This window comes from Neofelis nebulosa, chromosome 5 (genome assembly GCF_028018385.1).
Source record: "Neofelis nebulosa isolate mNeoNeb1 chromosome 5, mNeoNeb1.pri, whole genome shotgun sequence".
NCBI lineage: Eukaryota > Metazoa > Chordata > Mammalia > Carnivora > Felidae > Neofelis > Neofelis nebulosa.
The window spans coordinates 151,312,781-151,325,919 of NC_080786.1; the positions used below are offsets into that span (position 1 = coordinate 151,312,781).

At 53.9% G+C, this 13,139-nt stretch overlaps 1 protein-coding gene across 2 annotated transcripts in view; it reads right to left on the reverse strand.

The window, feature by feature from the left end:
• Nucleotides 1-1,964: 1,964 nt before the first annotated feature.
• Nucleotides 1,965-13,139, reverse strand: part of VPS26C (VPS26 endosomal protein sorting factor C) — a 45,710-nt gene continuing 34,535 nt past the window's right edge. Inside the window, exons 5-8 of one of the 2 annotated variants that reach the window (XM_058731984.1) lie at nt 10,305-10,379; nt 5,620-5,770; nt 5,227-5,379; nt 1,965-2,642 (exon numbers count right to left, since the gene is read on the reverse strand). In XM_058731984.1, the coding sequence (XP_058587967.1) occupies nt 2,560-2,642; nt 5,227-5,379; nt 5,620-5,770; nt 10,305-10,379 (462 nt within the window). In that variant the 3' untranslated portion in view covers nt 1,965-2,559. The remainder of the gene's footprint in view (nt 2,643-5,226; nt 5,380-5,619; nt 5,771-10,304; nt 10,380-13,139) is intronic. The other variant, XM_058731985.1, reaches the window with a different exon arrangement.

Here is a 13,139-nt window from a genome sequence, read left to right on the forward strand (position 1 = left end):
AGGTCTGAAGAGGTGTCCCTTCCTTCCTCCCGTGGCCACACAGGGTGGGGAGGTGAGCCGTTCTTACACGTTCGGGGACGGGTGTCCCGCTTCTCCGCCATCCTGGAGGGCGCTGAGCTCCGGCTAGGTTGAGCTGGGCAGCAGGCTGCTCCTGGGCCCACGGCCTCCTCATCACACAACCACACCCAGCAGCAAAGGAGTTGGAAGTCAGTCCCTACTCAGGAGGCCTTGGGTTCATGGAAGCACATTATTTCGGAAAAAAAATTCTGAAAGGGATCGTGGGATCCCAGAGTGTAGCCATCTGCCACAGCCCGCATCTCTGCCTGCACGTGGAGGTAATCTTCTCCCCTAAAGTTTTTTAAATACTTTTTTAAACGTTTATTTTTGAGAGAGAGAGAGAGAGAACATGTGCAGGTGCACACAAGTGGGGGAGGGGCGGGGGGGGACAGAGGATCTGAAGCAGGCCGTCAGCCTGATGTGGGACTCGAACTCATGAACAGGGAAACCACGTTTAGCTTAACTGATGGAGCCACCCAGGTGCCACCCCCCACCCACCCACCCCCGAAGTTTTAAGAGGAGAATTCAGACCCAGACTGGGAATTATGAGATTCCAATGGTGGGGGCAGACAGGGCACCAGGGTGTTCTTCCCCACCAGCTACCAGAGCAGGTAGGCTCAGGACATCAACTGGACGAATTCAGGCACAAACGCTTTGGCTTTTTCACACCTGATTTCTGATCTACCTCTTACCTTTACGCCGGAACTTACAACATGGCGGAGAACTGGAGCCAGGCCCCTCGCCTGCCGATCTCTGACAGCCGAAGTGCGTTCCTGCCTCGAGGGGCGTTTCCAAATTAATACAGGTAGACACTCACGGTTCAGACTCTTTCCTTCCCCTCCCCCTCCTGTGCTCTTGCTCTAATGGGCGAATTTGGCAGCCCCGGGCACCTGACAGCGGATACCCTGGCCCCAGCCAGCCAGGACAGTAGCCGGGCGGTTGCCGCTGTCCGAGATATCTACACATCTGTGTTTCCCTTAAAAAGCCACGGGAGGGTAGCGGCAAAAAAAAAAAAAAAAAAAACAGCCACGGGAGGTGTCTGGCCAGGAAGGGGAAGGACATGGCCAGCCTGAGGCCCTTGCCTGGGCCACTCGGGATCCAATGAGACAAAAATCAAAGCGGCCAGGCTGCTGGCAGGTCTTGAGTTAATAGCCCCTAAGAAGGGCAGTCGTCATATTTATATCCATAAAACCTGTTAACTAAGGAAATTCTATAGCAATATACATCCCAAACCTTTTCTCAAAATTCTTATTTAGCTTTTTTCTTTTTTCACTAAAAATGACTTCTGCCTTTGAAATTTCCCAGAAAGTATGGCCTCTTTGTCTTCTGATACTCTAAACACATCATCAAAGACAATTATTAATGCCACGTGAGCATAAAGGGCGATTCATAAACCGGAAACGCGTTCTCTGGGAGCCAGCTTCGGAATGACTCCGTGGATAAGCGCTGTCAGTTTCGCTGGCGAAGCCCCAGGATAAGGCGGTGCCTGACTCAGGCGTGTCCGTCCTGGGCCTCACCCGTCACAGGACGCCGTCGCAGAAGAGAGCGGCGTGGCCGGGGTGCGGGGGGGTCAGCCGGCGGCCTTGCTCAGGCCTGACCGGGCGGAGGGACCGTCAGGGAGGCCAGGGAACGTGCGAAGCACACGGCTTATCTCTGAGGCCTGTTCGTTGCGGACCAACAGATACAATGGCAGGATCAGACGGAAGAAACGCGTCGCAACAGGCTCACATTCCGCGAGCCACGTGGCTTTACCGAACGCACCTCCGTCACGGGCTTGGGGAGAGGCCAAGTTCATCACGTCCGGGGCATTTTCCCAGCACCACCCACCGCAGAGGGGTCTTCGCCTACTGCCCCGGGCACAGGTCTCCTGCCATTCGGAACCCACCCAGCAACAACAGGTGCAGACAGACGTTTTTTCCTCCCGTGCCAGGAAGGGACGCTTTATTCCAGTTCCCTCAAAACTTGGAAGTTGTTATGAAAAATGTTACAAAAGGACTACAGAACAGAGTCGGGGAAAAAATGCTACACCATTCTAGACGATGCCGCTTTGCGGCCCCGCGCGGGCGGAATCCACCAACGTCGTAAGCCGGCCGCTTGCCCGTGACCATCCGGCGAAGCTGCTTTGCTGCGGGGGAGTCTTCGGTGTGGAGGGTTTCCTCGGCCTCCGGGATCCCACTTTCCGGCCAAGCACAAACGGCTGTTTGTAGTTTTACTGCCTCTAAAAGGGGGCAGTTAAGTCAGGAGTCCCAGGAAGTTTTGCTTTCTGCCAAGCGATCTGGCCAAAAACAACGGAGTCCTGTTGAGTCTTAAAGAAGGGGTCTGACGAGAGGCGAGCACTGGAAGCAGAAGCTTCACGGTGCCTGTGGTCGGGGGTCAGCTCCGTTTCTGACACACATTCATCGAGAAAGGAAGCACAAGCTGCGGGCTTCGGCTCCCATGGGTGGGCCCCCCAGCCGCATTTCCGCCCCGCAGCTCCCGCCGTCCACGCTGCCCGCTCCTGGGCTACATCCTGCACAGCTTCAGCGGAAAGTTCTCGGTGATGAGGTGATCGGGGTGGAGAAGCACAACGATGTTAACCTCAAATTCTGAGAAAAGAAAGAACGGGCGTCACACTCACCTGCCCCCGCAGCAGAGGCCACACGCCCACCGCCCGGCTCTGAAGGTGAGGGGCGCACAGGCAGCCCTGGGGGCTTCTGTGCCCACGACCCGCGACGGTCACCCTCAGCTTCCAGGGGAACCGGGGAGGACTCTCTCTAGGGGAATTGGTCTTCTCTCCTTGGAACAGGAAGAGGTCAGCTTCTCAACCACACTTTCCTCATCCTCTGTCCTTACCAGAGAGAATCTTCTAGAATCCTTTCTGCTCATTCATAGTCTTGCTTTTTTTTTTTTTTTTTTTTTTTACTTCCAACAGTTCTTCATGGAAGAACCGACTGGGAACTCGCCAGCTGTGTGGGTCCCTGTCTCCCGCCCCAAATGAGAGACTGCGGTTTCACTGTTGTTCTTTGTGGGAGGGGTTAATTCACCCCAGACGCCGGTTCAAAGAACGGTCTCTCGTTGACGACGGCAAAAGCGGTGTGTGTGAGCGGGGAGCTCCGTGCCAAGAGGCCAGGGCCAAGCACCAAGGCAGCTCGGCTGGGGAAGGGGCTCTGCAGTCACCTCACCCAAGGCCCTCGTGGCTGGAGTCCTGAGGATAGTGTCCCCGAGGGTGTCTGTCTGCCTTCCTGGGGGGGGGAGGGGGCGGCCCTGGCAGGAGCTGTCGGCCAGCAGCGCCCCCGTCTCTCTCCTCATGGTGACGATCGCCACGGCACTCGAACGGCCTGCTGGGACTCTGGTGGCCATCGTCTTCCCCCATCCCCCCGCCCCCCTGCCGTCCTCCCTGGAGGGGGCACGGCGTGGCTGGATGCCCGGCAGGCCGGGAAGGCCCAGGTCAGGGAGCTGGTGCTGGCTCTCCTTACGGCAGAGAACACGGGGCAGAACAGCCATTCCGCCCAGGCTCTGGGGCCCTGAGCCGGTCCCCGCGGGAGGACCCGGGCCCGACGGAGCACTGGGTCACGCGTGGTCAGCACCAGCAAAGCTGAAGGGGGTACACGCAGGTACCGCTGGACACTTGGGACGTACGGCTCGCTCCCACCTCCCAGCCAGATGCTCGGAGCCTCACCGCAGCCGGGCCCATGGACGGCAACTCCAGGGCCCACGGGAGCTACGGGGCCCAGCCATCGGGCCCTCCCTCTGCTGCGTGCGCTCCCGACCAGCCGTGTCCGGCGGCCTGTGAGCCCCACCAAGTCCCTACTGGTGTCCGGGAGCCTGTCAGCCCCAAACCACACGAAATTCACGATCAGGTCTGAAGAGCATTACTGCTGTCCTGGCTGAAGGACTGAGGGCATGATTTATATGGAAGAATCGCAGGCTCGCGTGACATGTTATATGGACACTTTCTAAATCTGATAGAAACAGCATGCAAAAAGTTACGTGCTTAAAATACAGCACAAAAGAACAAAAATGTTTAGAGCTCTTGAAGCTTATGTAGAAAAACCAAGTGAGAAAGCAACAGATAAGCTCCTCCTTCTGGCTTAAAATCAAAGTACGCTGAAGTAAAACACGGCTTTTAGGACGCCGTGGGCAGCGTGCTGGGGGCCTGACGCTGGTCGCCAGGGGGGCACCTGCGGGGGGAAGCGGGCAGCGGAGGGCGCTCGCTCTGCACTCCAGCCCCTGGCGCCCTGCCCTCTCTGCTGTGGGCACACACCAGCTATTCGATAGTCATACACATGTTTTGTGAGAAAAGTCACAGCGGCGGGGCGCCTGGGTGGTTCAGTCTGTTGGGCGTCCAACTTGGGCTCAGGTCATGATCTCACGGTTGGGGAGTTTGAGCCCTGCATCGGGCTCCGTGCTGACAGCTCAGAGCCTGGAGCCTGCTTTGGACTCTGTGTCTCCCTCTCTCTCTGCCCCTGCCCTGCTCATGCTCAGTCTCTTTCTCTCTCTCAATAATGAATAAACGTTAAAAAAAACTTTTTTTTTTTTTTTTTAAATTAAAAAAAAAAAAAAGTCACAGCAGCTTAGCTCGGGTCAGATCTGACCCCACGCTGTCTTTCAGCAGACGTCACCGTCCTTGTACGTGTTTGGCAAACAGCGGAGTCTGGTGCCCTCTGCTCTTGCCACGGATGTCCTGACCCCACGACGTGCTTGTTATGATGTCACATGGCAGGTAAAAGCACTCAAGGGGCTTCACACATATTCGTCATGGAAAATGACCAAGACGCCGCCAGCTGGTGGAAGACAGCAGCCTTCACGGTGATCACACTGATGGTCACGTCCGAGTCTCCCCCAAATGCCAGCCTATCAGAGGAGCCTGCCTGACCTCCTCACGCACACGGCGGGCTTGCTCCCCGCTGTGCTAGTTTCCTTCTCGGACCCACGGTCCCTGCCCCACGGCGACAGGGCCACGCTGTCTCCCCGTGGAGGGCCGGCGCCGCTCACGTGTACGGTCAGGGCTGGCACGGCAGCCTCTCGGGGAGCTCCTGCCGAGTGGCCGGAGGACTGGGTGCTCTGGGCCGAGCCCGCCCCAAGCAGACCCGTGTGGGTCTGGGCCTGGGGCACTCGGTGGCCCTTCTGCGGGCCCCGCCTTCGCGGGAGAACCCCGGCAGGCCCGGGGCAGGGAGCCAGCGCGCTTACCCACTTTGAAGTTGGTGGTCTCCAGCGTAGGGCAGGTGAACAGCCGGGGGAAGACCATGTATATGGGGACAGACAGGCTCCGGCAAACATCTCCGTCGGCGATCTGAATATTCTGAATCTCCGTGGCGTCTCGGGCATATCCTTCGGCGCACCCTGGGGGAGGCGGGCCGCCGAGCGGTCAGGACACAGCGGGTGTCCCAACGGGCCGAGCGAGAGACCCCGGGGACCCCGTGAGCACCTGTGTCACCCCGCTCACCCGGCGCTGCCGTCTGCCCCACGCGACTCGAGCCGCCTCCCTCCGCGTGGCGCCTTCTCCCACGGACACGTCCTGGAAGCGGGAGGCGCGCCCTCCGGCCCGCTCCCCCCTCGGCACGCCGGCCGCCGGGTCCTTACCGCAGGTCTCCACGCGGACCAGCTGCAGCTCTATGCTCTTGATGGCGGCCTCCGAGCTCTCGACCAGCAGCTCGCCCGTCAGCGGCTGCGTGATGACGCAGCTGGTTGAGCTGAGATGGCCCCTGATGAGAAACTTGGGGAGCAGGGCTCTCTACGACAAACAGAAGCGAGACGTCAGGGACGAAGGTGCCAAGGGAGATCGCTCCACAGTCAGTCACTCGGTGCAAGTAAAAACCGAACGCAAAGCTGGGTAATTTTCGTAAAACCCACGGTCGTGTCAGCTAACAGACTGAATTACTCAACGGCTGCCCGCAGACACCAGGCGTCCACACGGCCCGCACAGAATGGCCGGCTCCCTCGGAGCTGTCCCGATCGCCTAGATCAGATCTGGAAAGCTCCTTCTTGCCAAGCAACACGACCGAAAAACGACCGAAAAACGCCCGAGCAAGTTGCCAAGAGCGTGTAAGGGTCACACATACACCCAAAAGGTTTTAAAAAAATAATCAACTTAAAAATGCCCCCAATTATGTGCGCCTGGGTGGCTCAGTCGGTTAAGCGTTCGACTTCGGCGTAGGCCACGATCTCAGGGTTCGTGGGTTTGAGCCCCGTGTCGGGCTCTGTGCTGACAGCTCGGAGCCTGGAGCCTGCCTCAGATTGTCTCCCTCTCTCTCTGCCCCTCCCCTGCTCATGCTGTCTCTCCCTAAGAATGCTATGCTCCCAATCATGCAATTTTGAAAAGCCAAGGCATTTATTTTATTTCAAGGACATTTAAAAAATTTTTTTACATTTGGTTTTATTTTTTACTATTTTTTTAAGTAGGCTTCACTCCCAGTGCAGAGCCCAATGCAGGGCCTGAACTCATGACCAGGAGATCAGACCTGAGCTGAGATCAAGAGCCAGACGCTCAACCAACTAAGCCACCCAGGCACCCCTCAAGGACATTTAAAGAAAACAATTGTCATCAATGCTTGACTAAACCTTCTGGATGCTTCCTCTGTAGACCTAAGAACCTGGTCACAGGTGGATGATGATTTCTTGTGGGAAGTGGATATAAACAGAGGTAACTGTTCTAGAAGCCTTCACCTCGCTGGTCCCAGTTACTAAAGTGGAGTTTGGAGCACTGCTGTCTCACAGAAACAAAATGCAGCCAAAATGGGAACCACCTATGTAATTTAAAATTTCCTAGTAGCTATATTTTAAGGAGTAAAAGGAAACAGCTAAAATCAACCAACAGGTCCAAACTCTCCCTTCCACATATAATCAATATTAAAAATTACATTTATATTCTCTTTCTTTTTGAAATCCAGTCAGGACCTGACACCCAGAGCTCATCTCAGTTCAGACCAGCCACACCTCAGGGGCCAGCGGTGGCCGTGACTGGTCTCCCCTGTCGGGCAGCGCCGGAACTGGGGTGCAGGGACCCGCACCTGCTGGCCCCAAGGGCAGAGAGCTCTAAAAAAAGACTTGATTCAAGACAAAGTTCTAAAAATAACTACAGAGAGGCTATTTGTTCCGAAAACTAAAAAGCAGTAGCAGTCTGCATTAAAATTCTTTTAGGCAACTGGCAAAAAAGAAAAGCTCTCAACGCCCAGCTAAAGATTCTGACTAATAATTCACTTTACCCCTCCTCCCGGGGACATGACGTTGGCATAAATAAACAAACAAAAAAACAAGCTACACAGAGAAAGACTAGCCCAGTGAAGTGTTTCTGTGAATAAAAGTGCACGGACAGTGAAGCTCCCAGCTCAGGGAACCACGTCCTGCGGTTAGAAGGCAGAGCTCTGCACACGCGTGCTCCGAGCGGGCCCTGGGCAGCCCTGAGGTCAGAGGTGGGGCCCACCCGAGGAAGGGGCAGTCAGGGCGGGGCAGTCACAGGGATGGCGGAACTGGCCATGGGCGGCCTCTGGGGTCAGCGTGTCCCCCTAGAGGGGGACTTCCCACCCAGGACGCTCCCAGAGCAGGCTGGGCGAGCGTCCCCATTTACGGCCACAATGCAGAACAACAAGGCTCTGACCCCAGAAGACAAGCCGCCTGCACACCTTCAAAGAGAGCCCACAGGGCCGAATGCCCCTCCCCTGCAGCAGAGCTCCTCAGGTAGATCGTGCGTGTGTAACCACAAGGACAGATTATCATTTGGGCCGAGGACAGAGAGTCTGGTTATCAAGGCCACACACGTTTGACCCTCGTTTACATAAACATAAGCTGACACCCAAAACCCGATAGACACTTGAGGAAAATAAAAGCAAGAAAAAGAGGCCGACGCCAGCAAACAGGATCACCAGGAAGAGAGATGAAGGGCCGTGTGTCTGCAGGAAGAGGCACTATCTTGCGAGAGGAACTGCTTGGAGATGAATCACACTGCTGTTGAAGCAAACGTTTCTTTTATTATTATCATTATTATTATTATTTTTATTTTTAACGTTTATTTATTTTTGAGACAGAGAGCGACAGAGCATGAACAGGGGAGGGGCAGAGAGACGGGGAGACACAGAATCCCAAGCAGGCTCCAGGCTCCGAGCTGTCAGCACAGAGCCCGACACGGGGCTCGAACTCACGGACCGTGAGATCATGACCTGAGCCGAAGTCGGACGCTCAACCGACTGAGCCACCCAGGCGCCCGAAGCAAACGTTTCAATAGCTGGGCTCCATACCAACCAAAGAGCAAATCAGTGAGCTGGAAGACCGAGCCGAGGACTCTGCTGGGACGCGTCTAAGAGACACTGAGAGATGGTCCCAGAGCTGAAGGAAAGACAGCTGAAGGAAACATCAAAATCTGGGCAAGGGCTTAGACGTTCCACAATGCTAAGGATGGGGAGATACTGGAAGTTTTCAGGGCTGGGTAAGGAAGAGGGAGGAGACACAGATGAGCTCGCACAAATTTGGGGATCAGGTCATCATCAGAATCACGAGGCACCAGAACACCAGGCAGCTACTTCCCAAGTTCTAAGTGCAAATGAAATCAGAGCCAGAGTCTTCGACCTGAACAAACTAGGGTTCCAGTGTCTGGTGTCTGTTAGACACTCAAGGATGTAAGTTCACTCCTTGCCCTTTCTGAAAGAATGACTCTAGGATGTACTCCAGCAACACAGAAAATAAACTGAAGACACACGAGAATGGGAGAGGAAGCAACAGGCAGCAATGACCACGGTGACACCTCCAGTAAAGCAGTGACAGTTAAATCCTGACTGTGATAGTTCAGGCAACTATAAGAAATGGCTTCTAAGCCAACAGAGGCTTAATTAACACTGAGAAAAATGAAACAGACAAAGCAGACCTTAGATTTCAGACCATTTCAACAAACAAGGGTGTGGTAGGAGGAAAATGCGAAAATGTTATAAACCTTCCGGCAGAAGGTTCTTGTTCTCCGTGTTGTTACTGAAACGCATGATTGTCTCTGCATGTTTGAACATTTGGGGATCACTGTTAGGAAAACAGAAACAGGATGTTAGAGAAAAAAGGAGCAGGTAACAGTACGCTAACAGAAAAAAAGACCCTCGCGACCTTAACCAATTAGACCAAGGCCGGGCAAAAAGAGAAACATTAAGGTACACCAGAGGGTGCAGGACATGATGGAAGGAACAAAACAAACTCGTTCACAGGATCTGGCTGGGTGCTCTTTACAAGTCGCTCTTGGATCTACTCAGCCCCCCTCCCCTCTCCCGTTCTGTCACCTGGTTCTGTATTGTTTAGAGTCCTAAGAAACACAAACCAGTTAAGAGCATGAGCGCCAACTGGGACACCACTGGGTAGTTCTCGGGCTGAACAGCCGAGGCCGGGGAGGGACCAGGGCAGTGAGATCCGGGCCGCGGCCGCAGCCTCAGCCCGTCACTACCACCTGCGCTCCCTGCACATGTCCAGTCATGTTCAAATCCTTGTGAGAGTACAAGCCAACCGGGCCATGGGGGTCCTGTCCCCTCCAGATGGTAAAGGGACTTTCTGAGAGGCACCTGAGGACGCACCCCTGCCTCCCCAGGGAGGCCAATAACCGCGCCTGTGCCCCAGGCCTCCCAGACTTGCCTTTAACCCAGATGACAGGGTCCGGACAGCAGAATGCGGGATAACAGCAGGGAAGAAGAGCCAGGCCCTCGGACAAGAGAGCAGGTGGCCAGCTAAGAAGTGAGGGGTGCGGGGGTGGTCGGGACTCAGGGAAAAGGGGCTCTGACTGCAGCACAATAAAACCGGAGGAGAGGGGGGGACCATGGTGGGCATACAGGCTCCCGGAGCAGCCTCTGAAAAGCATTCTTCTTCTAAGCAGTTACCGAGTTTAAAAAGAAATCAAACCAGGGGCGCCTGAGTGGCTCAGTCAGTTAAGTGGCCGACTTCAGCTCAGGTCATGATCTCACAGTCTGTGAGTTCGAGCCCCTAGTCGGGCTCTGTGCTGACAGCTTGGAACCTGGAGCCTGCTTTGGATTCTGTCTTTCTCTGCCCCTCCCCCCACTCACATTCACGCGCACATGCACACACACACACACACACACACACACACACACTCTAATACCAATAAACATTAAAAAAAAAAAGAAATCAAACCAAAAATCCAGGCTATTTTGGGTACAGAGATAATCAGAACGTTACTCTTTGCTGATGACCTCATACCCAAAGAAGGAACCCTTGGTCAACGGTCTGTCCACGGGGTCCAGTCACCAAGAAAACATCTCTGGCTTTCAAGTGGGAAGTGCACGTACCTCTCGGACGTTCTGCAAGGTTTCGGGAGTGATAGTGAAGTCCACAGGGCTCGGGGTCAGCTTCCCCTTCTGAGGCTAAAACAGGAGGTAAAACCAACATCAGCGGCTTGAAGGCCCAGGGTTCCACGGGTCCAACTTCCCTTTCCGTTTTTAAACAGACGAAAGGCAGCAGAATGGATTGGGGGGCGGGGGGTGGGGGGCGGGGAGCTGGCAGTGCGAGGCAGCTCACCTGGGTTCTACAAACACAGCTCTGCCGAAAGACAGTGTTGTGCTCTTTGTCACATTTCTTCATCCCCTGTGACTCAGTTTCCTCATCTGTAAAATGAGGGACCACTTTCTTAACCTATCAGGTCCCTTTCAGGTCCGGGAATTAAAAATCAGACCTAAGAACCAAGGGTAGTAGTATCGGAAGGTATTCACGTTAAAGCTTTAGAATAAGAGCTGGTGCCAAGTACCTCTGATGCGCTCCTGACCGAGCGCGACGAGCCTACGGGGTGCTGCTGCAGTCACCGGCCCCACTTCACAGACGAGGATAGTGAGGCACAGAGAACTCGGACGGTCTCAAGTGGCAGAACCGAGAGTCAAACCCGGGTGGTCTGGCTCCAAGGCCGGCACTGTGAGCCACCCAGCCGTCCAAATGTCCACCGGGAGGATCACTCCCATTAAATAATCATAAATGTTGCCATCGTCAGCCAAGCACGGTCACCTCCACGTTGCACAGCTGCGGAACCCATCGGCCGAGCTTCATGAGGGCCTGCCTGGCGGATTCCGCTCCGGCGCTGGGATCCCGAGGCCACTGACAGCCAGATGCCAGGAGCCAAACTGCCAAGTTTACTCATTTACCAAAGGCGTATTCTACGCAATATTCTTATTAATAGGTTCATGAACATAGTCTTTAGTGGACATATTCTTCCTCATGGCATTTAAAGGAGTATTTAACTTGTCGACTAGAGATCACAGCATGGTTTTAGCCTTCTCATGAAATCGTTCGTAAAAAAGAACAGGATTATTTTTGTAGTTTTTTTTAAGATTTTATTTTTAAGATTTTAAGCCCCAACATGGGGCTCGAACTCACAACCCTGAGATCAAGAGCTGCATGTTCCAGCAACTGTGCAAGCCAGGCACCCCAAGAACAGGGTTCTTTTTTTATTAGTTTTTTAATGTTTATTTATTTTTGAGAGAGACAGAGAGGTAGAGTGTGAGCAGGGGAGGGGCAGAGAGAGAGGCAGACACAGAATCCGAAGCAGGCTCCAGGCTCCGAGCTGTCAGCACAGAGCCCGACGTGGGGCTCGAACCCACGAGCGGTGAGATCATGACCTGAGCCAAAGTTGGACGCTTAACCGACTGAGCCACAAGGCGCCCCCAAAAACACGGTCCTTGAAAGGCTGGGTGTTGGTAAGCTGCCAGGAGCATGGAGGAAGCCCCACACGGCCCTGACCCTGGTGCCTGCCCTGAGCTGACCTCGGACAGGGCCCTGCAGTCACGAGCAGGCTGGGGGTCAGGGGTCAGGGAAGACCTGGCCTGGAGTGTGGCTCTGGGCAGGGGGCTGAATTTGGGTTTATTCTCCTTCACAAAGCTGGAGGTTCTTTTTGTTAAAGACATAAAAGGGTGTATGTCTCTTTTACGGAATAATCCACATTAAAGAAAAAACATTTTTTTTTGCTTCCATGTGAAGACCTTTGATACAAAAAAGGAAAATACCTAAATCACATGACTTCCAAAAAAAGATAAATATTTTTAATATTTTATATAATACATTATCACTAAAAGACACTTAAACAGTGATTATTAAACATTTAATAAGGGGTTAATGATAAATGTTAGACGTCCTAAAAAAAAAAAAAATCACAAAAATGATGGAAATAAAGGACATCGGTGATTTTGCCAATCTTCTGCACAAGAGATTTAAGTCTTACATTTTTATGTAACCACGACTAAAAGACATCCATGGACATTTCATAAAAGTACAAAAGAAATACAATTGCAAATTTTCCACAAAAGCAACGTGCCTCCCCGCGGAGCTCTGTAGAAGCCCCCATTTACTAAGGCACGTGGCAGGGACGGTGGGAAACGTGTGGGGTCACCAGGACGCGGCACCTTGCGCAATTACCTACAAAGGGAAGCGAGTCAGGGAAAGCTAGTGGCTTCTGTGTCTGTCCAGTTTGGTGCCATCTTGACACGGCCCACAGCCCCACAGAACCCGTTCGCTCACGGAGCACACGCACAGGTCTTACCCGGCCCGGTGAGGCCCTCAGAAGCGGTGCTCCCGGGTCAGCCCAGGGACGGCCCAGGCAGACGTGCGCCGACACGTCCAGACCCCGTTCACCTGGGCGCCTCCAGGAACCCCAGTTTGGCCACCTCCGTCTCCAAACTGCTCAGGATCAAACGAAAGGCAGATGCGCTGCAATCTGAGTCTAGGCGGCCATTCAAGGGGGAACTAGGCTAGCGCTGGCCTAGAGAAAGCAGGAGCCGGCCCTGACCTGGAGGTGTGAGCACACAGCCCAGGAAGGGAAGGACGACACGGCCTGCAGAGAGGCCCGGGAGACAAGGGAATCCAATGCTGTGGACATCCGTCACACGTGTCACACCTAGGGCGGACATGGCCAGTCACCGTGAGGCTCTGCACGACGACCAAGGAACAGCACAGATGGGCTGCGGACTCTACCTTGAATTCACCCGGAATCGCCAACAGTCACAGGGGAGAGGGATCCAGTTCCCTCAGTCGGCACGTGAAAGGAAATTTTAAAGAACATGTTGTAAAAAATTTTAAAAAATGAATGAATGAATGAATAAATAAATAAATAAATAAATAAATAAAATAAAGAATATGTTGTC